The sequence below is a fragment of the Podarcis cretensis genome, assembly GCF_951804945.1.
Source record: "Podarcis cretensis genome assembly, chromosome: Z".
Taxonomy (NCBI): Eukaryota; Metazoa; Chordata; class Lepidosauria; order Squamata; family Lacertidae; genus Podarcis; species Podarcis cretensis.
Genome location: NC_137184.1, coordinates 8875341 through 8900999, shown reverse-complemented (window position 1 = coordinate 8900999; position 25659 = coordinate 8875341). Strand labels below are relative to the sequence as shown.

General features: G+C 45.4%; 2 protein-coding genes across 14 annotated transcripts in view; one reads left to right on the top strand and one right to left on the bottom strand.

Annotated features, from left to right (window-relative positions):
* The window catches only part of SLC31A2 (solute carrier family 31 member 2), a 543264-nt gene that overhangs the window by 6145 nt on the left and 511460 nt on the right, over positions 1 to 25659 (bottom strand). The window lies entirely within an intron of this gene.
* The window catches only part of CACNA1B (calcium voltage-gated channel subunit alpha1 B), a 326691-nt gene that overhangs the window by 82599 nt on the left and 218433 nt on the right, over positions 1 to 25659 (top strand). For all 13 annotated transcript variants that reach the window (XM_079961868.1, XM_079961879.1, XM_079961878.1 and 10 more), the window contains exon 4: positions 23722 to 23813. In XM_079961868.1, the coding sequence (XP_079817994.1) occupies positions 23722 to 23813 (92 nt within the window). The remainder of the gene's footprint in view (positions 1 to 23721; positions 23814 to 25659) is intronic.

Here is a 25659-nt window from a genome sequence, read left to right as displayed (position 1 = left end):
ACATAGGAACCTACTGCATACTGAGTCAGACCATTAATCCATCTAGCTCAGTATTGCTTACACAGACTGGCAGCTCTCCAGGGTTCCAGGCAGGAAGCCTCTCCCAGCCCTACCTGGTGATGTTAGAGTTTAGATCTGGAATCTTATGCATGCAAAGCAACTGTTGTATTATTTAATCTATATATTTGTTTACAGTAAAATACATTTAGAGCTAGCAGTGGAATACCAGTTGGCCTTGATCACAGCTCTGTGATCAGCATCATCTGCACATTAGTTTTCAAAGGCCTGTCTAAATATGAAGGTCTTGGCCTACTGGCAGAAGGCTAACAAAGAGGGATCCAATCTAACATCTCTTGAGAGGGGATTCTACAATATTGGAGCAGCCACAGAAAATGATCTCTCTCATGCACCACCCATGCTTCTGGTGTTAATCGGACTGAGATGGGGCACTCATCCAAGGAAATTAGGACTTCAGCAGGTTCATAAAGGAAGATAACCTGGGCCCAAGCCATATTGCACTGGGAGAGCTCATGAGGGAAGAAGGAGCCTGTGTGTCTGTTCAGATGGGTGAAATTAGTGCTTTCCAATAGCTTGAATTGGTTGTGATTGATGAGCTGAGGAAACAGGTTCAATCTGTCTCCCTTCCCTCCAGCATTCTTGGTGCTTGGCTTAATCTCCTGGGCCTGATGGATGGGATTGGAGTATCATTTTTCTGTCTTCTGCTCTGGAGGGGGGAGGGGCTGCATCCCATTCTCCAACTGAGGAAGAGCTCCTTTGTTCTGACAACATAAATTGACTGGGGGGAGTGGGCACTATTGGGGGGGGGAGGAGGGCAGTGAGTGTTTGCTTTCTTCTTACAAGGCAACCCTATGACAAAGTGTTAGACCTGTTCACCATGTGTCTGCATTGCAGTGAAATATGGGTGTGTAGCAGCCACTGTTCATTAAAGCTCCATTAATAAGACACACTGGGATGTCAGTGGAAGAATCTCACTGTTGTGTTGCATGATTAAAAAGTGAAGTAACTGGGAGGCAGAGGTTCAGGACGTGTAAGAGCATTGCATAGGACACCCTGTTGCAATTAGAGGTGGAAAAATAATCAAAGAGGAATGAGAGAGAAAGAGAGAGGGAGAGGTCTAAATCCCTAAACCTCAACATTTTTTTCCAGAGAGATGTTTTCTTTCTAATCTGAAAGTTTGAGTTACCTATTAATACTTGGATTGTTGAAAACTCTGTCAATTTCAAACCCTTAGAGATTGCTGTGCTTGTTACACGTTGTTCTCCCATAGCCAAATCTTTTGTAATAACTATTATTAGGCATTGTACCACTCCGGTGAGACAGTCTGCAGGCAGCTAGGGTCTCAGCCAGTGTACCAGAAGGAGCTGGTAGACAGCTGCCCTGGACACAGAATTGACCTGTGCCTCTATGGACAGCTGTGAATCCAAAATGACTCCCAGGTTGCGCACCTGGTCCTTCAGGGGCACAGTTACCCCACTCAGGACCAGGGAGTCCCCCACACCTGCCCACCCATTGTCTCCCAGAAACAGTACTGTCCTGTCAGGATTCAATCTCAATCTATTTGCCACCATCCACTCCCCAATTACCTCCAGACACTCACACAGGACATTCACCACCTTCACTGGTTCTGAATTAAAAGAGAGGTAGAGCTGGGTATCATCTGCATACTGGTGAACAGCCAGCCCAAACCTCCTGATGATCCCTCCTAGCAGTTTCATATAGATGCTGAAAAGCATGGGGGAGAGGATGCAACCCTGAGGCACCCCACAAGTGAGAGTCCAGGGGTCCAAAAACTCACCCACCACCACTACTTTCTGGACATGGCCCAGGAGAAAGGAGTGGAACCACTGCAAAACAGTTCTTCCAACTCCCAGCACTCCTAGATGGTTCAGGAGGATACTGTGGTCAACAGTATCAAAAGCTGCTGAGAGATCCATCAGGACCAAAAAACAGCTTTCACCTCTGTCCCTTGCTTGCTGGAGATCATCAACCAGTGCTACCAAGGCAGTTTCAGTCCCATGTTGGGACCTGAATCCCTATTGGAAGGGGTCCAAATAGTCTGCATCCTCCAGGCATGTCTGGAGTTGTCCAAATATGGTTTTTAAAGAAGTGGTGTGATGATAGCTTCTATAAGGGGGTCCGTCACAGACAGAAGCATTCACCAACCCACAGAGCCCATTGCCCAGCCCTGCCTGGCTCACTTTTATGAGCCAGGATGAGCAAGGATCAAGGAGATAGGAGGTCGGTTTCACTCGTCCAAGCAGCCTGTCCGCAACCTTGGTAGTAACAGGTTGAAATTGATCCCACACAACTTGACTAGACAGAGCTCTGGCATTCTCCCATCCTGGCCCTGCTACCACGGTGGAGTCTACCTCCTTCCAATTCTGATCTGCAAAAAAAACCCACACCTTTGCATAACTGTTACAGGAGTCCTTATCGGACCTTTATGGTTTTAAATTTTAAACCACCTGAAAGAGTCTCCTGGAACTGTTTTCTGCAGAAGCAGACGCAATAGAGGCGGTGAAGAAGGTCCTCTTTGCTGTTGCTATTGCCACATGGTAGGTTCGATGTTGAGCTCTAACCCGTGTCCTGATTCAGAGTGAGTTTTTTGCTACCAGCACTCTAACTGTCTCAGCGATTGTTAGCTCTGGGGAAAACCATGGGGCCATCCGGGCTCCATGCAATTGAAGAGGACACTTTGGAGCCGGACAATCAGTAGCCCTGGTTAGCTCTAAATTCCAGCAGGCCACCAAGGAATTAGCTGAGGCCATCAACATGGGGTAATACATCCCACCCCCACTCTCTGGAAGCCATTTGGATCCATTAAATGGCAGGGGTGGACCATTCAAATTTATCTCACCTCCCTGCGGAGGGGAAAAGTCATGGAGAAGTCTAGTTGCACCAGGAAGTGATCTGACCATGGCACTTCTTTTGTTCTACTGGAACTTAGTGTCAGACCACCGATGTGCACAGAGGTAAATACAGTGGACACTCGGGTTGTGAACGTGATCTGTGCGGGAAGCACATTCACAACCTGCAGCATTCACAACCCACAGTGCCGCATCTGCGCATGCACGGGTTGCGACCCGGCATTTCTGCGCATGCGCAAAGTGCGATTTAGCGCTTCTGCGCATGCGCAAGCGGTGAAACCCAGAAGTAACCCGTTCCGGTACTTCTGGATTTGGTGTGCAACCCAAAATCGCGCAACCCAAAGCGTCTGTAACCTGGGGCATGAGTGTACCAGGTTTAAAGCAAGCATACAGTTCTGCTGTGGGGAATTTTCAGCTGTACCAGACGGGTGGCATGAAAGAAGCACTCTCCGTGAGCATGGAGCTTTTTTCATGGTGTTTTTTTCCGGGGGGTGGGGGGGGATGTATTCTCACCCTAGGGGAAAGAGGCCCAGCCCTCCATAATAATTATCTATAGAGCTGCAGGTGGCAAATTGCTGTACATGGGCATGTCTAGGAAGAACAGAGGGTTAGAGGAGAGGCTGGATCAAATAAGCACTCTGAAGATCACACAGCTAGTTACTTGGAGGTAGAAGATGGCAATTAAGCTACACATTCCGAAAATGAACATAATTAGTACAATTAACTGCCTCCAATGATAATTAATTGCCTTGAACAATAGTCACAGGGGATGTGGAAGGATTTGTTAAACAATCAATGCAACATCTGTAAATCTGCATTTCCTTATCTTGATTGGGACAGTCTGTCCTATCTTGAAATGGAATTTGCACCATTGGTCCTAGATAAATGGTTCATGATTATGTTGCTCTCCTCTCCCTGTTTTGGGGACCCAGAGGGGATTAAATGGGCCACCCATTTTCAGCATGCTACCTAAGGATGCTTCCAAAATTCAACTCTTCTGAATTTCTCCCCAGATTTCAAAGTTGTAATTTAACTGGCCTTGTTTCCACAGTGAAAGCTTTGTGCTAGGAATATTCTGATGTTCTGAGGTCCTTTTCCCCAGAGGAATGCAGCACCAAAAGAGGGCATAGTTTTCCATACAATGCATATATAATAATTTATACACAACCCTCTTTCACAGTTATTCATAAATACCATAGGAAGTGCCCTTCTTGACTCCACCTTTATCCTTTGGTCATGATGTGTTTTTGCCTCACTGCTTCTGGTTCCTGGCTCCCCTCATATTGCAGTCCAGTCAGTGTGCATGCAAAGCCTTTCCCTACTTTGAATCACTTTACTGTCCTATGACAGAAAAAGGTTACTGTATGTTGTTTAGGGGTGAGGATGCCTTTTCAGCCTGAGTGCTTCATTTCCTTCAGTGCAGGCTTCGGAGAGCCACATGGCAGGAGTGGGTGGAGACAGAGATGGAAGTGGATGGAGCAATGAATGTAAAATTTGCTTTTGCACAGAAAACTAGCTTCTATGCCCACTTGCACATCCCTCTCTATCCTTCACCCAGGCAAGCAAAAGGCCTGATCAGAGTTAAGGACACATTCCAGCCAGGCAAAAGCTCTCTGGGTGTGAACCAGAGCCTGTGAGTGGAATGGTCTGGCAAAAGTTCTGAGCGTGAGATAGAGACGCCTAGAGAGCTGCATTTGGCCCCTGGGCCTTAAATGCCTCACCCCTGTTCTGCTCTGTTGCTTATGTGAGAAGAAGCCGAAAGACTTTCAACTAATATGGTATGGGGAACTTTTGGCCCTCCAGATGTTGCTGGACTGCAACTCCCATCATCCCTGACTATTGCCCACACTGGGTGGGTCTGATGGGAGTTGGAGTCTTAACAATTAGAAGATCTCTTTCTTCTTTTAAGTTCCATATTGAATTTCCCTTAAATTCATATCTGTTGTTTGCTTGTGTGCACATCCACTCGTTTTGTGCGAGAGGCTCCTTCATTGCTGGAGACTGTCATCTGGAAACTTTAGTCTGCAGAGAGAAGAGCGCAAAAGTCTGGGGAAAGAGCATATAATTACCTTTCTAATATAATTACAGTCAGGTCAGCGATCCTTTTATTTCTGAATGCATGTATTTCTGGTGCTAATCCAATAACAGACCAGATTTTAAATTTGCGAGGTTATCAGTTGCCTGGAGCAACCAACCCTCTTCTCCGTGGTTGAGAGAGATCCGTCATAGGAAACAACCTGCAAAAACATTATGGAAGATGATAACTCATTGTTGACTTTCTTCAAGCCACAATGGTGGGAAGCCAATTAAATAAATTGGCTTGCAATTGTTGAGGCTGCCAAAATAACAAAACTGGATGGATGGAATCTAGGCTTGCTTCTGAATTTGACATCCAGGACTCCACTTCCTTTGGAGGAGCAGAGGCCATGGCAGGAGAACATCTGCTTTGTATGTAAGAGGTCCCAGCTTCAGTCCCCAGCATCTCTAGGTAAAGGTAAAGGTAAAGGTAAAGGTAAAGGTAAAGGTAAAGGTAAAGGTAAAGGGACCCCTGACCATTAGGTCCAGTCATGGATGACTCTGGGGTTGCGGCGCTCGTCTTGCTTTACTGGCTGAGGGAGCCGGCGTACAGCTTCCGGGTCATGTGGCCAGCATGACTAAGCCGCTTCTGGCGAATCAGAGCAGCTCATGGAAGGCCATTTACCTTCCCACCAGAGTGGTACCTATTTATCTACTTGGACTTTGTGCTTTCAAACTGCTAGGTTGGCAGGAGCTGGGACCAAGCAACGGGAGCTCACCCCATCGCGGGGATTCGAACTGCCGACCTTCTGATCGGCAAGCCCTAGGCTCTGTGATTTAACCCACAGTGCCACCTGCTGTGAAACTGTCTGAATCTGGAGAGCCAGTGCCAGTCAGTTTCAACACTACTATGCTAATTCCCCCAGTAAAGTTGACTGAGCAGGATGAGATTTCTCTAGTTGCTCATCACTTACGCATGGTAGAATAGGCATGCCTCTCTAAGGCCCTGGGCATCAGAGCTGTCTTGGCTCTATAAAATGATGCAGGGACATCTTGGCAGTGGGGCTGGTGCCCATTGGGGCAAGGCTGATCAGAAGTTGCAGGACCACAGAAAGCTCCCAGTAAGCACTTCCTCAGTCAAAACGTGGGAGCAAAGCCCTTCCAGCCTCTGTCTCTAGACTACTTTTTCCAGGTCCCAGCTGCTGGTGGAGAACTTCAGAGCCTTGAAGAGCCAGCCCTCTGGCCTGAAGACAGGCACTCCTCTTCAATTCTATTGCCTCCCTACTGTTGTGCTCCCTGCTCTGCTGGACCGGTGAAATACAGTGGGAGGCATCTGGTTCCTCAGGGCAAGGTAGCCACAAGTGTTTGGCCTCTGGCCCTACAGACTGGTGGTCTGGGATGTTCTTCAGGGGACTTCTGTCTGGCAGCCTTAAGTGTAGTAGCCCTCTGACCTCCAGCAGCTGGCTCAGAGCCCTGAACTTGATCCAACTCTTTTGCTGGTGCCTCTTGCAGCCTCTGATTTTGTGTCCAGATTGCTGCTGGATTCAGGGGTAATGGCAGGTGCTGCCTCTACTGCAGAAGGTAATATATCGTCATTATGGCTAGTTGGCATTGATAGCCTTATTCTCCATTAATTTGTCTGGTCTTTGAAGTCAGTAGTCATCACCACATCTTGTGGTAGTGAGTTCCATAGTTTAACTATGTGCTGTGTATGAAGAAGTATTTTCTTTGGTCTGTCCAGAATTTCTGCACAACACATTGAGGGCTGCTGTGTTGTTGCTGTTGGTTAATGCATTTATAGGCCACCCAAGTTGTGATTCAAGGTGGCTTACAACATTTAAAAACATCAATTATAAAATATAGAAAAACAAACTAGAGGAAAACAGTGATTAAAGTGTATCTGAACACATTTAGAACCAGCAATTAAAAGACATCTTGCCCAGATAGCAGCCCAGTTAGTGCTCAGCATCAACTGCACCTAAGCTGTCAAAAGCCTGTCTGCAGAGGAAGGTGGGAAACTGCCTGTGGAAGGATAGCAAAGAGGGAGCCAGTCTAACCTATTGTGGGAGGGAATTCAACAATCTGGGAGCAGCCACAGAAAAAGACCCTCTCTTGTGTCACCATCAACTAAGCTCCTGATGTTGATGGAACCTAGAGTGGGTGCTAAGCCATGGATCTCAACACCCAAGGAGGTAGCCTGGGCCCAAGCCATATAGATATATATTAGTCATTTCTACCAAGGTCTCTAAGTGACTTCTGCTTAAGCATAAATACATTTCCACCTGCTTTGTCCATGACATTTCAACCAAAGGAGCAGTTTTCTCCAGAACACCCCAACTGAGATCACAGTGGAGCCACAATGGAACAGTACCAGCAGGCCACATTGTTCAGGCCGTGTCCTCTGTGTGTGAGCATGTTGGAGAGAGATGGTGTCTTCCTCCTTTTCAGCTGTTTCCAAGGGTTACCAGAAGGGAGAAATCTCTGTGATAATGAAAAATGAGAGGAAAGCAAAATGACAAAGCAAATGTCAGAATTGCTTGCTGTGGAAATGAGATGTTCCTCCACCTTGCTCCAGGCGTGATCTCTTCCCCTTTAAGGGGACCAGGACGAAGGTCCATCTAGTCCAGCATTCTCTTCTCACATTGTCCAACTAGATGCCACAATGGGAAGTCCACAAGCGGGACCTGAGTGTGATTCCCAGCAACTGGCATTGAGAGACATCCACCCTCTGACAGTAATCATGGCTATTAGCCATTGAGGACTTTATCATTCCCAAATTTGCCTAATCTTCTTTGAAAGCCATCCTGGTTGGTGGCCATCATTACCTCTTGTGTTAGCAAAGTCCATACAGGCCATGATCATTTTAGGCATGTCCCATTGATGCATGATCACCAATGCACAGATCCTTTTGGACCCAAAAGAGGGTGGGATGTGGAAGGGCAAAATGGGGCAGGGTACGAGAGGGGCTGGAAACAGAATTCCAGTGGGAAATGGTCACTATCCCGACTATTCCAAGGTTCTGCTCTGATTCCTAGAAAACTTTTCCTTATCCACTTTCTCATCACGAATAATTTTATATACCTCTATCACTACCCCCCCATCTCTAAACTAAATAAATCCCTAATGTGGTAACATTCGCTGATGGGGAAGTTGCTCCAATACCTTGATCACTTTTGGTCGACCTTTTCTGAACCCCAAACAAGGAAATGGGGCAACACTTGCTGAATCCAGTGATTAGAAGTGTCTAGCAGGGTGGCGCTGTGGGTTAAACCACTGAGCCTAGGATTTGCCGATCAGAAGGTTGGCGGTTCGAATCCCCACGACGGGGTGAGCTTCCGTTGCTCGGTCCCAGCTCCTGCCAACCTAGCAGTTCGAAAGCATGTCAAAGTGCAAGTAGATATATAGGTACCGCTCTGACAGGAAGATAAACAGCATTTCCGTGCACTGCTCTGGTTCGCCAGAAGCGGCTTAGTCATGCTGGTCACATGACCCGGAAGCTGTACGCTGGCTCCCTCGGCCAATAAAGCCAGATGAGCACCGCAACTCCAGGGTCGGCCACGACTGGACCTAATGGTCAGGGGTCCCTTTACCTTTTTAGCACTCAGCTTAACACCCCAGGCAATGATTACATCCTAACACTTACTGGCTCCAGGGGTTATAAAAGCCTGGCACCCACAAACTCATAACAGTTTACAAAGATCTGTATTTTGTTGGAAGAATGTGTACAAAATAGGGCTCTGCATGGCCTGATCTGATACTTTGGCTCATCCCCGACCCAACCCATATATCTCTTCCCTTGCATTCTTAACCAGGGTTTTAAACCTTTAAAATACATGCATTTGGGAGGGGGTGAGGGCTGAAGGAGGGACGCGGGTGGCGCTGTGGGTAAAACCTCAGCGCCTAGGACTTGCCGATCGCATGGTCGGCGGTTCGAATCCCCACGGCGGGGTGCACTCCCGTCGTTCGGTCCCAGCGCCTGCCAACCTAGCAGTTCGAAAGCACCCCTAAGTGCAAGTAGATAAATAGGGACCGCTTACCAGCAGGAAGGTAAACGGCGTTCCGTGTGCTGCGCTGGTGCTGGCTCGCCAGAGCAGCTGTGTCACGCTGGCCACGTGACCCGGAAGTGTCTCTGGACAGCGCTGGCCCTCGGCATCTTGAGTGAGATGGGCGCACAACCCCAGAGTCTGTCAAGACTGGCCCGTACGGGCAGGGGTACCTTTACCTTTACCTTTTGAGGGCTGAAGGAGGAACTTCATTCAGTTCTGTTGGGGGGCTACTTCACCAATGGAGATCATACTTCACCTATGGGGATCATGAAGCAGATCCCTGCAGAGACCAGGACTGATCCTTCTGTTCACCAGTTGAGGCTGCCTGCCTCTCCTCCCCCCTGCCCCTGCCAACCCACCTTCTGACATTCCTACATTGCTCCAGGTAAACCACCTCAACTTGGAGTGATCTGGGACTGTCTAAACCAAAACCATTGGAAGCCTGGATTGGTCTGAACTTGGCTGTTATGGTTCAGCACCTGGCCTTTGACTGGATTGATTGCATGGTCCAAGTACTAAGTGCATACAAAATTCACTGATGTAAGAAAAGGAACCATCGGTAGCCTCTTTGGGCAAGCAGGGCTGAAATGTGGGGCTGGCCCTGGAGAGAGGAAATGCAAGTGTGTGTGTGTGTGTGTGTGTGTGTGTGTGTGTGTGTGTGTTGCAGCATTCCAAGCTCCAGTGCCTTAAGTATCCAGACAGCCTTCTTCCTGGCAGCTCTCAGTTACCTTACAACAGGGTTAGCTCATTCCTAATAGCCTGGAAGAGATTACTGCAGAAAGTCTGGAAAGGATGAGTAGTAGGTTTTCACCTGCTGCTGCTATTTTACCATGGAGTTCACTGCTGGAAAGCTGAGATTTTGCTTTCATTTCTATACACTCTGGAAGTGCTGAGCTTAAAGCAAAAGTAACCACCAAAACCAACACAAGTGAATAAACAAATGAAGCAAAACTTTCTGGCACCCTTCATCAAGCCTACAAGTCCCATCACTGCCCCCAAGCCAGCCACAATGGGAATTTGTCACCCGAAATATTGGGAGGGCACTGGTTTGGTGAAGGATGTTTTGGGGACTCTTTCTTTCTTTTTCTTCTATTTTGCCAAGGATAACACTGGTGATTACATTGCTATCACTGGACCTTCAGCTTGGTGGGATGGCTCAATGGTTTTTCAGGAAGCGAATGCCATTGGCTAAAAAGCATTATTGGTTTGCTCACTGTTACTTCCCCACTGCTGTCTGCTTGCTTGCATTTCCTGTCCCCAGGACCAGCTCCATGTTTGATCCTGCCTACACCAAGGGGCCTCTGATGGTCCCTGTTCTTACACCAGTATATTTTGTGTGGTCTGCATTTTTTTTAGCAAAGTGACATCATTTGTGTATTGTCTGATATATGGATTGGAACATAATTATCCTTCAGATTGCACCAAAATGCATTAAACAACCCTGTGTAGTTTGGGATGGACTATGTTTAGAGAGGCACGCGGGTGGTGCTGTGGGTTAAACCACAGAGCCTAGGACTTGCCAATCAGAAGGTCGGCGGTTCGAAGCCCCGTGACGGGGTGAGCTCCCGTTGTTTGGTCCCTTCTCCTGCCAACCTAGCAGTTTGAAAGCACGTCAAAGTGCAAGTAGATAAATAGGTATCGCTCCGGCAGGAAGGTAAACGGCGTTTCTGTGCGCTGCTCTGGTTTGCCAGAAGCGGCTTAGTCATGCTGGCCACATGACCCAGAAGCTGTATGCTGGCTCCCTTGGCCAATAAACCAAGATGAGCGCCACAACCCCAGAGTCATCCGCGACTGGACCTAATGGTCAGGGGTCCCTTTACCTTATGTTTAGAGAGGCATACATTGAGTTAAAATATGCATAGGAATGAATGGCTGGCAGATGATTGCTCAAATGGTTTTTGATGGCTGATAGCTAGTGAATACACCACACACATATCAGGATGTCTGTAGGTGCAGTGGTACCCTTAAGATATTCATATGGCGCTGGATGGGCCTCTGAACTATCTCCATCCACTGCCTTCCTTGGTCATGCAGTGATGAGTACACAGAACTGAAGGAGGAAGTGGGAAGAGTGATGCTCTTTCCTCAAACACTTTTCAGCTTTATATACATTTCAAGACTCATGATTAATTTTACCTAATGTAACTTTTGGCACTTCAAAAAGTGAAGTGTGTGAGTGCACACTTTATCTTTCTGTGCCTGTGGGAGGCTAACTTGGGGGTGGAGGGAGAAAAGTCCCCCAGGGCCTAAAATGTTTGAAAACCCTTGCTCCACATGCTTGAGCACTCTAGAAATTGTTTTCTACCAGAATTTGCTTATGTTAAATTTACATAGCAATTGGACTGTGCATGTTCTTTATTAAGCATTTGTTCTGATTTGTTTGTGTGTGGAGCTTACATGGCAGAAAGCTGAATTAACCCAGTTTGCTTGCATGGTGGTTCTGTGTCTTCCCATTAGTCATTTTGTTCACCCCACACTTTTCAGTGCGTTTCCCCATCATTTTCCTCACCACAAATACATCAGTTTCTTTTTAAAAGTGGGTTTGTTGCACTAGGGCAACAGAGCATTTTAATTCACATTAATTGCACAAAACTATGTTTCCAGTACCGTATATGACTGAATTCGGCCTGTAAACAATGGAGGCACCCTGTGTCTCTAAAATAACAACAACCCCCATCTTTATACTTCTGCAGAGTTTCTTTATGCTGAAGGAAACGTGTTGTGTGGAAGACTCCCCCCCCCCCCATTCCACCACATCAGAGTGAGATGAATGGTTGTTGTACGTTTTTGATCTCTGATCTTGGGGGCACAGAATACAAAATACTGTAGCAAACATGTGGGCTTGCCTGCTTCATTGATTCTGTTGGTCATCACAGTTTTGCTGCAGAACAAATGCCATCCTCTGAGAGCAGGTTCAGCAGTTGTGTGTTAAAATCTACAGAATGGGCAGATCTCATGGCTTGCTAGCTCGCTTTTTAAAGTGGTGTGTACATGGAAAGGGTGCATGCAGATGGCATACAGTGGTACCTCAGGTTAAGTACTTAATTCGTTCCGGAGGTCCGTACTTAACCTGAAACTGTACTTAACCTGAAGCACCACTTTAGCTAATGGGGCCTCCTGCTGCTGCCGCCCCTGCAGAGCACGATTTCTGTTCTCATCCTGAAGCAAAGTACTTAACCTGAAGCATTATTTCTGGGTTAGCAGAGTCTGTAACCTGAAGAGTATGTAACCTGAAGAGTATGTAGCCTGAGGTACCACTGCACTTCATCTGGAAAGATTGGTAGGTGGAGCTGGGAAGCAACTGGTGTTCGTGATTAGGGGTGGGTGAATCTGCCAATCTCAGTTTATCTCCATTTCTCATTATTCTAATCTTAAATGCTCCACATTTCCACATCAGTTTGCATTTTTTTTTAATTCTTCATGACAATGAATCATTAATGAACTGAAGACGTTGTTAAACAAATTCATAGGCCGCCTCACCTCACATCATAGAGGCAATGAAGCAGCGTACATGATAAAAACAGAGAGAAAGAAGAGAAAGAGAAGCTCTAAGAACAATAAAATGAATTCAACACACTCTAGAACAAGAGATCACCTTACGCCCTATATGCCCACTCGACTTCCTTCTCTCTGTGGAACTCGCACTGCTACAAGTGCCACACGTTCTGCATTGCTAAGAGCTTGTTCTTTTATTGTGGAACTCTCAGCCTCTCAACAACAGGCAAACACCTTCATTGCGCTCATTTTGGAGTCTGCTAAAGTTTTGCCAAGCATCTCTAGACATGCAGAATGTTGACATGTGTTTTAATCTGCTTTTTAGCTTATCATTGATTAAGATTTTAAAACACATTTAAAGTTGTTGTTTATAACTGATTTCTTTTTTAAACTGATGCTTTTATTGTTTTATTCTATTTTGCAAACTGCTTTGAGATTTTATTATAACCAAGCAATTTATAAATCTCTAAAAAAAACCTGTCTATGAAAGCTCTAAAGAGGGTGAAATGATTTAATCAGATATCAAATTAATTTCCCATAAATGATTAGGTAATACCTCAGAGAAAGCCTTCCTAAACAACAAAAGTCTTCAATGGGCATATGAACATGCTAGGCAGTGGGTTAGCCTTGTCCATTGATTTCAGTGTGTCTACTCTGAGCTCTGAGTAGAACTAACACAGAATACCACCCTAAGTGAAAATTACAAAACATATAATTGAGATAAAATCAGTTAAAATTAACCATAAATCTGAAAATTTACTTAAAATGCCTGAAATGATGATGATGATGATGATAATGATGATGATAATGGTGGTCTTCATCAAGTCTTTATAGCTCAACAGGGAGTGGGCCTGTTTGATCTCAGCCAGGAAGGAGTACCACAGAATCAGGCCTACAATACTGAATGCACAGCTCCTGGTGGATATAAGCTGTGCATCCAAGCCATGGGGGCCCTCCCTCCAGTGACAAAGATTGATCCAAGAATATCCAAGAACAGGATGGGTCCAAGATATTTTGGCACCTGAGATAAACCACAATATGGCACTTACCCCTGGCCTGGGGCGAGGCAAGATTTACACCAGGAACAAGTGGGGAATAACAATCTACATCAGGAACAAGGGTGGGAGGAGACCAGCAGTGCCTTTTGTTTGCAAAGAGGCCCCTTTAGAGGCAGCAATGGGACCATCAGAAGCCAACATAGTAGCAGCAGAGGACAGTGCATTCCTTGGAGGCCAGTTTGCTTGGAGTTATATACCACATATATAACATCTTCAAGAAATTTTCCTTTAGTGTATAACAGGCCATAAATTTCCATTCTTTATTCCGTAATTTTTCCCATGCTGACAACTGGATATTCTTACCAAATTTTTTTGCCCACTTAATCATTACTTCTTTCGTCTCTTCATCTTTCACCTCCCACTCTAAAAGAAGCTTGTACATTCTAGATATTACTCTTATTTTGTATTAATTCTTTATCTAATTTTGATTCTTCTGTTGCAAAACTTTTTTTCCTGTCTGTCTTAAAAACCTCATTTAATTGGTAACATTGTAGCCTGTCTGTTAGGTTATGTCTGATTTCTTCGATTTTTTTCACTTTCAATTGATTATCTTCTTCTTCTAATAGGTCTTTGTACATGTCCTAGTTTGTTTCCATATTTTTTCTTTTCACTGCAATGGCAGAGGGGATAGCCACCAGGTTTTTTTGTTTTTGTTTTGTTCCAATAAATCTTTATACTTCTCATATATCTTATATAGTGGCTTCCTTATATGATTCAGGAAGCCTCTATGAATTTTAACTTTTTCACATCCCAGGTAGGCACGCCACCCAAAGCGATTATCTAAACCTTCCAAATCTAGTAAATCTGAGTTCTGCAATGTCATCCATTCTTCTAGCCAACATAAGCAAGCCGATTCGTAATAAAGTTTCAGGTCTGGCAGTGCAAATCCCCCTCTGTTCTTACTGGCTAATGTGTTTAATTCTAGGTTTTGCATTGCCAGATAAACCTCGATAAGTCTTTCTGCCATGTCTTGAAGCATTCCATCCCCCCTATCACCGGGATCATGTGAAACATGAACATCATCTTTGGGGGCACATTCATTTTTACTGTGGATACTCTCCCCCAAAGTGACAGGTTCAGCCTGTTCCATATTTCTAAATCCTTTTTCATTTCCTTCCATATCTTTGTATCATTATCGCTGAATAAATTACTGTTTTTAATTGTGAGCCAGATTCCCAAGTATTTGACCTTGTTAACTATTGTCAGACCCGAAATTATTTGCAATTCTTCTTTCTCTTGTGCTTCCATATTTTTTGCCAACAGTTTGGTTTTATTTATATTTATTTTATATCCCGCCACCTTCCCAAATTCATAAATTTTTGGTAAACTTTCTGCTGGGTTTTCGGTAGTTGTTATAAGATCATCCACGAAGGCCTTTATTTTGTAAGATTTGCTACCCAGTACTATTCCTTTTATTTCTGGGTCTTTCTTATTGTGATTGCCAGTGATTCTACCACCATAATAAACAATAGAGGTGACGGTGGGCAACCTTGCCTAGTTCCTTTCATTATTTTAAAACCTTCTGTTATTTCATTATTTATAATCAATTTCGCTCTCTGATTTTGACATAGTGTCTCTATGCCAGTACAGTGGTACCTTGGGTTACAGACGCTTCAGGTTACAGATGCTTCAGGTTACAGACTCTGCTAACCCAGAAATAGTACCTCGGGTTAAGAACTTTGCTTCAGAATGAGAACAGAAATAGCGCTGCGTTGGTGCGGCGGCCCCATTAGCTAAAGTGGAACCTCAGGTTAAGGACAGTTTCAGGTTAGGAACGGACCTCTGGAACAAATTAAGTTCTTAACCTGAGGTACAACTGTACTGAAAGTCTTCCCCAAACCTGTAATTTCTATGGTTTTTTCATTTAGCTCTAGGATACATTATCGAAAGCTTTTTCGGCGTCCACAAACATCAAAATCACTTTTTTGTCTGTTCTCATCTTTAGATATTCTCCAAAGTGTTTTTTACTGAGCTGGAATGTGTCCTCAAACTCTGATAGTGCTTCTTGGGTGGATGATAGAGGTGGCCATATAGTAGAAAGTAGTCCAGTATACAAAGTTAAAAGGTGTCTTAATTACTCCACTCACTTTTGCCCCTGGCTCTGCCCACCATTTGGTTCCACAACCTTGGATGAATGCTTGTACTTTGGATCTTTGAAAAGGCTATGCAAATGTTAAATCCTACTATTGATATTGTGTTGCATTGTGACAGAAGACTTTGTGGATGAAAAAAACCTTGTGGGTAAATGCAGACAACCAGACTGAAAGAGTCTTTGGGCAAATGAAGCTGACTAGAGTTAGGGCAGAGAAGAAATAAGGAAAAAAGCATTGTGAAGAACAGTGCTGAACGTGCAAGAATACGAATAAGTTTGCCACAAGTGTAGAAAATTGGTGGTGCTTTTCAATGTGGAAATGAACACAGAAAGAGGTAGAGTTTTTTCAGCACAGCTCTCTGTGGAGCCCATTCAGGATGGCTACAATACATTTGCTGAAGTAGCTTTGCTGCAAATTGGTATTCATCTTCCTATGTCAATTTGCACAAACCAAAGCAACTGGTAAATTAGAATGCAGGCTGTCTCTAAAACCTTCAGTTACCCACCTAGAGGTAATTTTGCCTGACTGAAGCAATTTTTGGAAATAAGAAACTGAATCTGAGAGTGTAAAGGGCTTTTACTGTAGCTCAGTCAATTGGGGTATTGGCCTGTTTAAGTTTTAAAAACACTCTAGGCTACAAAACCAACCCCAAAGAGAATCTTTGTTCATTGAGAGTCTACAACCAAGGGAAGTGATGAGTCTGGAAGTGATTTAGAACACAGATGTTGAGATTAACAAACACTTTTTAAAAGTTGATATTTAGTTAGCCAAATATATAATAAAGCTAATATTTAGTTTGCTCTTTAGATGTTGTTGGACTACAATTCCCAATCGCCAGGAATGATAGGAGTTGTTGTTGTTGTTGTTAATTCAGTTGTATACCACCCTTCATCTGTAGATCATAGGGCAGTTCACAACATAAAAATACAAAATGAAAACACAAAATACATTATAAAACAAGAACAAGTATGAACCAATAAACCCTTCACACAAACACAGTTAAAAGGCCATGGATTGTTTAATCAGCTCAACACCTAATTATAGAGGAATGTTTTTACCTGGCTCCTAAAGATATGTAATGAAGGCACCAGCCAAGGCTGCCCAGGGGAGAACATTCCACAAATGGGGAGCTGCCACAGAAAAGACCTGTTCTTGTGTTGTCACCCTCCAGACCTCTCATGGAGGGAGTGCATGAAGAAGGGCCTCAGATGATGATCACAGGGTCTGGGTCAGTTCATCTGGGGGCAGATTGTAGCTTAGCAACATCTGGAAGGCCACAGGCTTCCCACTCCTGCAATAAAGTCAGCATCTGAAAGTGCATGGGCAGTGAATGCTGAAATCATAGAATTGCAGCACCACACTCTAACCAACTGAGCTATCCAGGCAGCTTAATTATCAGAAACCAAAATAATTCAACAAGATGATGCAGAATAGTAAAACACAAGATACCGCTGGGTACTGTCCAGGGTTCCATCCAGCCTGGAAAAAGGGGGACATAGTAGATATTTATAGAATTATGCAGGCTGTAGAGTACTGAGAAAGGGTTTTCTCCCTTTCTAGAGTACTAGAACCTAAGAGTTAAATGGTGGGAAATCAGGAGAGATATACAGTGGCATTGTTAATTTTTGGAATTTGGTCTTACATCAGGCAGGGATGGCTGCCAGCTTGGGTGGCATTTCAAGGGAAACCAGACAAATTCATGAAGGAGAAGGCTATCAGTGGCTACTAGCCATGATGACTATGTTCTGCCTCTATAGTTGGAGGCAGTAGAATCATAGACTTGCAGAGTTGGAAGGGACCCAAGGGTCATTTAGTCCGACCCCCTGCAATACAGGAATCTCAGCTAAAGCATCCATCCAACCTCTGCTTAAAAACTTCCAAGGAAGGAGAGTCCACCACCTCCTAAGGGAGACCATTCCACTGTCAAACAGCTCTTACTGTCAGAAAGTTCTTCCTGATCTTTAGCTGGAATCCCCTTTCTTGAAGTCATTGGTTCAGGTCTACCCTCCAGAGCAGGAGAAAACAAGCTTTCTCCATATTTCATGTGATAACCCTTGAGATATTTCAAGATGGCTGCCTTATCTCCTCTCAGTGTCTTCTTTTCTAGGCTAAATATACCCTGCTCCTTCAACTGTTCCTCATAAGGCTTGGTTTCCAGACCCTTGATCATCTTGGTTGCCCTCCTCTGCACATGTTTCAGCTTGTCAACATCCTTCTTAAACTGCTGTGCCCAGAATTGGACACAGTTATTACAGGTGTGGTCTGACCATGGCAGAATAGAGCAGTACTATTACTTTCCTTGATCTGGACACTATACTTCTGTTGATGCATGATTCTGTACATGGCCCTGATTAGTCAGCAGCATATGTAGAGGTGGGGTGATTTCCCCTGTGATGTCAGAGACTGGTCCACAGAGACAGCTCCAGCCTTGAGAGGGCACTGGAAAAAGAGTCCCTCTGATGCACTCCTTGGAAATAGTCTGTTCCACTGCCGAGCATCTTACTGACAGAAAATTCTTCCTAATGTTTAGTGGGAATCTCCTCCCCCCCATTTGAATCCATTTGTTCAGGTCCTACTCTCTTGAGCAGCTCCATCTTGCTCCTTCTTCCATGTGACAGCAGACCTTAAGATATTTGAAGATAACTGTCATATGAAGTCTTCTCTTGCCCAGGCTAAACATATCCAACTCCTTCAGCTGTTCCTTGTAAGGCTTGATTCGCAGACCCAAATGCAATAAAGATAAATAAAATGAAGTGGCAGCTTGATCCAAGTGCTCAGCAGGCTATGTATCTTGGCTTTTACTGCACGAAGGAATCAACTCAGGTTGCAGAACTGAATATCTAAATCTTTATTCCTCAGATTGGTGCGTCATAAAAATAGGCCAAGGATAGAGGACACCACAGGTGGCAGGCAAAGCTGGGCAAGCTAAAACATTGATCCAACAAGCTGCATTCCTCCCTGTGCCTAGCAAATGGGGTTGTGTTTTGGACTGGGCAAGCAAGTGGAAACCCTTCTGGGAAGCCTGAACCTGACCTGTCTGCTTTGTCTATGGGCAAGCTCTCCCCCTGCTTCACCTGGACCCAATGGTGTCTCCTCAGGGCCCTAGATATATTCTTTTCTTTAAGCCAGGTAGGAGTTTGATTCAGCAGTGGGTACTGCTATGGCATTGGGGCCATGGCACTATCCAAGTATTCCAAATGCTGGCACAGGCTTTGGATTCCCACCCTTTCCATTCTCTAGTTGTCTTCTAGTTTAATCCTCAGTGGCTTCTTAGTGGTTAGTTCTTTCTTACATTTGCTCCCCTCCAAGCATTCTTGTCATTTGGCTCCTTTGATCTCTTCCATGCTTCTTCATCTGGTGTGTGTGTGTGTGTGTGTGTGTGTGTGTACATGTTCTCTAGCTATGTTCGCTTCTTGAAAGAGAGGCTCCAATGGGATCACTGGGGGTGGGCAGGGGAGAAGGAAGCATGCTCCAATGAAAGGCAGCGCTCGAATGTGAATTTTACCAAGTTAGCAGAAGCCCTTTTGGTTAATTACTGCTCCCTTCTCCCTTGGGGACTGGCATTATTTTTCCCGTGAAGGAGTTCAGAGCGGCATCCCAGTGAGAGCTAGCTGTGAAGGAGCTGCCTCTTGTTATGCAGTCTGGCAGGAGTAATGGCATTAGCTCCCGGTAATAATCTGCAAAATGTTTTCCAAAAAAAGAGAGAAGTGCTTACTCTCATTTCATTTAAAGGTAGGGTGGATGAGGCTAATGGCAGATCAGCCAATTCCTGTTCCTTGTCAGTGATTGCATGCATTCTCGTTTGGGAAGGGCTTAGAGGTAGAGCATTTGCTTTGTAGGCAGAGGTGCCTAATTCAGCCCCCAGGTTTTCCAGGCAGGGCTGGGAATTTTCCCAATCTGAAATCCAGATCAGCTGCAGATCAGTGCAGGCAGTACTGAGATAGATGGTCCAAAGATCTGATTTAGTTTGCTTTGCACTATTCTTTTTCTGCAGGGGGAGGGGGGTGAAGGTTACTGGCAGAGCATTTTCTTTGCATGCAGAAGATCCCAGATTCAATCTCCAGCATCTCTGGGCTGGGGGCTGGGAATGTCCCCTTTCTGAAACCCCAGAGATCAACTTCCAGTCAGTGTAGGCAATATTGATTTCAATATACCAGTGGTAGGACTTGGTATAAGGCAGCTCCCTATGTTTGTTGATCCATTCTGCACTTTTAAAAAAAGCACCAAAATTGCATTTAAGTTGTGTTCTCTTTACCATAAAGTATGGCTAGATTGTCCTCTCACTGTTGTTTCTATCAGTTTCTCATTTTTCCAATCAGTGGCTGAGCACTTTCTTTGCATGCAGGAGATCCTGGCTTCCATCTCCAACATCCCCAGAAAGAACTGCCCCCAGTCTGAAACCCTGGAGTGATTCTACCAGTCAGTGTGGACAGTAGAGAGCTCCTGTTTCCAATGAGCTAATGCACACAGGATCTGAGCATGAAGAACAGAGTGTCTCTCATGGATTGTGAACTTTGAAGGGAATATTTACTGAGACATTCCACAGGTGACTTAGGAGGCACTGGTATGAACACTGGCCAATATTATTCAGGGCTGACCTCATCATTTTCTGGTGTACTGAGTAGCTCCCCACTTCAAGCTGCAAGGAAGCCAATATTCTGCTCCAGGTGATGGCTCTAATGGAGTGTTCTGGTCAAGACAGGGTGTAGCATTCAGGATGGACAGCTCCATGTCGAGACACTTTAGAACGGTGCTTCAGCAACAGATAACCCCAGGATGAGCAACCGAGCATTAAATAAGGCTGCAGCTCTGCCCCCCAGGGGGAGAGGGGGCATTGCCTGATTCAGCAGCCATAGGCTCCCACCATATAGGGGAAAACAGTTGTTCCATTGGAGCTTCTCAACTGAAGTCCTCAGAAGATAGCAATAAGACCTCTTCAGACTAGAGAGGTGTTGACAGAATGGCCCCCTCCTGGATTAGGGCTGCTAAGGCAATGCGGACCATAATGACCATATTTTCTCATGCTGTCTGATTCTTCCACCAAGTCCACAGCCTTGTAGTCTGAAGATGGAAAGTTGGACTCTGTGGCTGTGACATCTGGCTGCAAACATGTTTCCAGGAACATAAGAATCTGCCTTAAACTGATTCAGACCCATTGGCTCCTCTTGCTCAGCATTGTCTGCATTGTCCATATTGATTGGCAGCTGTTCTCCAGGGTTTCAGAAAGTATACCCTCCCAGCCCTACCTGAAGACACCAGGGACCTTCTGCTTGCAAGGCACATGCTCTACCATTAGCTATGGTCCCTCAAACATAGTAAGATGCTTCATACTGTATCAAACCATTGGTCTATCCAGCTCAATATTGCTCACATTTAATAGCAACAGTTTCCCAGGTTTTCAGACAAGTCTTTCTCCTGGCCCCTGAGACTTTCTGCATGCCAAGCAGATGCTCTCCCACTGAACTATGGCCCTTCCCCATTTGGCTCTTGCGTCTCTGTAGTTGTGTCTGTTAAATCTAAACTTTGAGAGCTGATCAGCCTCCTTTACTGGCTCCTAAGTTTGGGTCCCTGGCAGAGAACAGCACAACTTCATCTCAAAAGCCACCAGAGACCAATTCTGTCATTGGTGAGAATATCTGATGATTAACTTTTCCAGTGAAGTGTTTGCTTCTGCCAGGCAACCGATGTTTTATAAATGAGCAATTAAAAGCAGGGAGGAAAGTGAGCAAGTGAGCTGGCGTGAGAATCTCAGAATGAGATGTCTGTCAGAGTGTGATCGTTACTGGTTCAAATGACTTTCAGTGGCTTGGGCTCGTGTTTTGGCAGCTCACGCTTTCCTATTCATTCTCTCCAGGTTCCTCCCCACCCCCGCTAAATATAATTGCTTCCATTTATGGTGTACATTTGATCCCAGTGGAAAACTAAACACTGAGCATCTCAGCTGGGGATGGGTGTCATGCTCCAAGGGGCTTGGCTGCTCACACCTACCTATTCTATTCAAGTTCAAAAGTAGGGGTTAGGAACTTCAGGCCTGTGGGCCAAATGTGGCCCTCAGAATTTTCCCCAGACACACTGATTCCCAGCTTTACCAGCCCTGCTTCACACCATCCTTGTGTGTTTTTGCCTGGCGTGATGTGTCCTTGAACTCTGATAAAGTTTCTTCCTTGCTTGGATGGTGGGTAGAGTGGGGTGTGTATGTGCGTAGAAATCTTATAGTGCAAAGATAACATTTACATTTATTGACCTGCCCATTTTTACTTCTGGCCCTGCACACAATTGGCCCCTCCTTTTTTCCTAGGAGCATCACTGGAAGACTTCATGGGTGCCACTGTGTCCTTGGGCATTGGGTTGGTGACCCTGGTCTATATTTACCAGGAATTTTCCCTATTTTCTGGCACCTACCTGCTGGGTACATCACGGTTTCCCCTCCCACCACTTTCTGCCTTTTTTGTTACAAAGTTCTGGAATTTTCATTCTGTGGAGTTCAACTCTCCTCTTTTGGCCTCTACAAGTCAGATATTTGAGAAACACACACACACACTGAAACATGCATGAACATGGGGAGGAATATTGGCATCTTATTATACTGCTGCTGAAATACTTGCACTGGTTTCTAGTTAGCTACTGATGTTGGTGAGCAAGGTGTTGATGCTGGTGAGCAAAGCCCTATATAGCTTGGGAACAGGACACCTAAGGTAAGGTTACCAGATTTTTTTCAATGAACCTGGGGACACTTTTCAACTTCAATGGATTTTGTATGGGGACTGATTTGTAAATCTGGGGACTGTCCCTGGTAAACAGGGACATCTGGTAACCTTAACCTAAGAGATTGCTCACCACTTACATACCCAACCAATCACTGTGTTCTTCTGGAGAGGGCAGATATCATCCTATCAATAGGTCCATTCTGCATAATGCTGGAATCAGGCTTTTAGTGGTGGGCAACCAGTTTTCCTACCCCTGAAGTAGCGTTTTCAGTAATGCAGAACAATTATTAGCTGGGGACTGAGTAGCAGTCTTTGGCCTCACCAAAGTGATACCAGGCTGCCTCTGAAATGATGGATGAGCAAAGGTTCCAAAACTGGGGCCTGGCTTAAGGTGTTTATATATATAAGGAATATTGCATTAGTTTTCCTGATTACAGTATAATGCAAGTGCTTTTGTCCTGTTTTCTAACTCTCCTTTCACACTGCAGTGTCTGTTGCATTATGGACTTTTGACTGAAATAGTGGAATGTTGCATTCAATTTCATTCACATGTTGGGGGGGGGGACTTGTGATGCAACTTTTTGTTTGAAATAGTGGAATGTTGCATTCAATTTCATTCACATGTGGGGAGGGGGATTTGTGATGCAACAACCAATGTCATTGGGAAATGTTGCTATTCCCTCACCCTTCTGTTCCCCCATGATTCCCCCATGAAAACAGCAGGAAAGAACTGTATGCCATCCCACCACCCCAAATTTTCATAGAATCATAGCCTCCCCAACACCTGCTCTCAAGAGTTTGATCGGTCCAGACTTCTCCCAAACCCTTGTTTCCCCACCGACGCATGAGCTGAATTAAAATTTGAGCCAGCTCTTTCTGTCGGAAAGTATTTCCTGATGTTTAGTTGGAATCTCCTTTCTTGTAACTGAAGCCATTGGTTTGAGTCCTAATCTCCAGAGCAGGGTAAAACACACATGCTCTGTCTTCCATGTGAAAGTCCTTGAGACATTGGAAGACAGCTATCACATCTCCTCTCAGTCTCCTCATTTCCAGGCTAAACATACCTGGCTCCTTCAACTACTCCTCATAAAGCTTGGATTCCAGCTTTATTTTGTCACTTTATTCCCATAATCTTTTGGGGTTTATGGGGTTGCCAGTGGATTTTTTTCCTGGAAACGATTAACGTGGAAATGAGTGCTGAACTTCCATTATATTCCACTAGAGTTCTGAAGGTGGCTTTTGCATTGTGTGGAAGCAGAAATTAACAGTTAGGGAAACATCAGGAAGACAGAATAAACTGTTTTGTGCATGCAGCTTTAGTGAGCCAGTCGGCTCCAGTGGTTTAGGGCTTTTATTCAGAGCCCTGAAAACTCTCATCTTAACACAATTTCTTTCATTCTCTCTTCTTCTCCCATTAGGATTCTGGCTACTGCTGGGGCTCAGTTTGACTTGCGGACGTTGAGAGCTGTCCGAGTACTGAGGCCGCTGAAGCTTGTATCAGGAATCCCAAGTGAGTACAATATGACTTCCATGTCCAACTTTTGCCTCTGGCTCCCCACCAGGGTGTGTCCCACTCAAGGTTGCTCAGAAGGGGGTGCAGCCCTTGAGCCAAAAAAGGGTTTCTCAGCCCTGACTTTTGCCAAGAGCTAGGGAATCTTTAGTCCTCCAGATTCTGCTGAACTACAACTCCCATCATCCCAAGCCATCAACTTTGCTTACTGGGGCTTATGTCTGGCCCTCCAGACATTGCTGAACTGCAACTTCCATCAATATGATACCAAATAATTATGGGAGCAGTAGCTTGTTGAGGGTGCTGAGAGTTGTTGGAGACCCCTATCCTCCACACAGAGCTACAATTCCTACAGTAGTTTAACAGTTGATCCCTCTTCACAGAGAACTCTGGGAATTGTAGCTCTGTGAGGGGAATGGGGGGGTGTTCCTAACTCTTAGCACCCTTAACAACTTACACCTCCCAGCATGCTTTGGGGGAGCCGTGATTGTTTAAAGTGGTATCACAGATCTTTAAATGTATGATGGCTTAAGTCAAGTTGAAAAGAGTTTGCTCAGTGCTAAATTGTTCCTATGGATTTCAAGCCTGTGCCTGGAGTTTTTATAGCCTGAGCGTCTCATCAATGTTTCCTGGCACGCGAATGGGGTCCTTGCAGCCAAGGAGCTCCTATCCGCTGGCTGTGAAGGCAGCTTTGTTTCATTCTGCAATGTCTGCATAAAATTATCTGACTCTGCCGTTTCCTTGGCTTCATCTCTTATCTCCTGTGCTTTAATTTAAAGTGTCTTTTTTGTTTGGTGAAGGGCATGGGAGTTGAGTGACAGCTCCGCAGGTTTGTGTCTCCCCTTTGTGTGTCTAGGGATGGTTCTGTGCAAGGGATAGGCAAGCAAAAGGAATCAATGAAATGGGGAGGAGCAAACTTATTGCAGGGGTCAGGGACCTCAGTCCTGGAACCCAATATGGCCTCCAGACCCGTCTCTCTCTGGCCCTCAGAACTCCCCTGGGCCACACCCTCTTTTCTAAAGCCAGAACCCTCACCACCCTTGCTTTGCTTCCTCCTTTATTTTGATTTTTTGGCTTGACTGAGACATATCCTTGGGCTCTATTAATGACTCTATCTTGAATGTGTGGAATTTATCTTTGCTCCACCTACTTTTGCCTTTGACTCCACCTACTACTGTCATGTGACAACCCTCCCCCAGAAGGCTGCCTAAAAGGGAATGTGGCCTTTGGGCTGAAAAAGGGGCCTCTGACCTTGACTTAGCCCATGTTCCCACCTCTTAAATTGCTGATAATCATATAATTGTTGATTAGTGGGGAAATGGGGATTGTGGTCTGCAGAACTAGTTGCGTGCTCAGAGGATGGGAAGGGAGCCTCAATTTCTTTTGTCCCTGTGGCAGCTTTATGCTTCACATCAGCTGTATTTGCCTTGAGCCGTTCCCTGGCTCCTGGTCTATTTTGTGTCCCAATTCTTAAACTTCACCTACTCACGGGTTGTTGTTTAGCAGCCGAATTGTCACAGGAAAAAGGTCAGCGCTCTCCGGCAACAGCTTTTGCAGCTTCACCCCATGGAAAGAGCGATCGACTCTCAGCACCGCGCCAGACTCCCGTTCCGCTCCGGAGCCCCTTGCACGGTCCCTTCGCTTGTGCGGGGGGCGCTACTGGTGCCCGCCGAGTCGCACGGTCACAGGCTTCTCCTGCCTGTGATTTTTGCAAGGGTCTCCGCTTCGCCGTAGCGGACGACCCGATTTCCGCGGAGCTTCTCCCTCCGAACTAGAAGGAGACCGCCATTGCCGCTGGCGCCGCCTCCGGAAGTCGGCTCCTGGTCTATTTTGAAGCCTTGCTCTG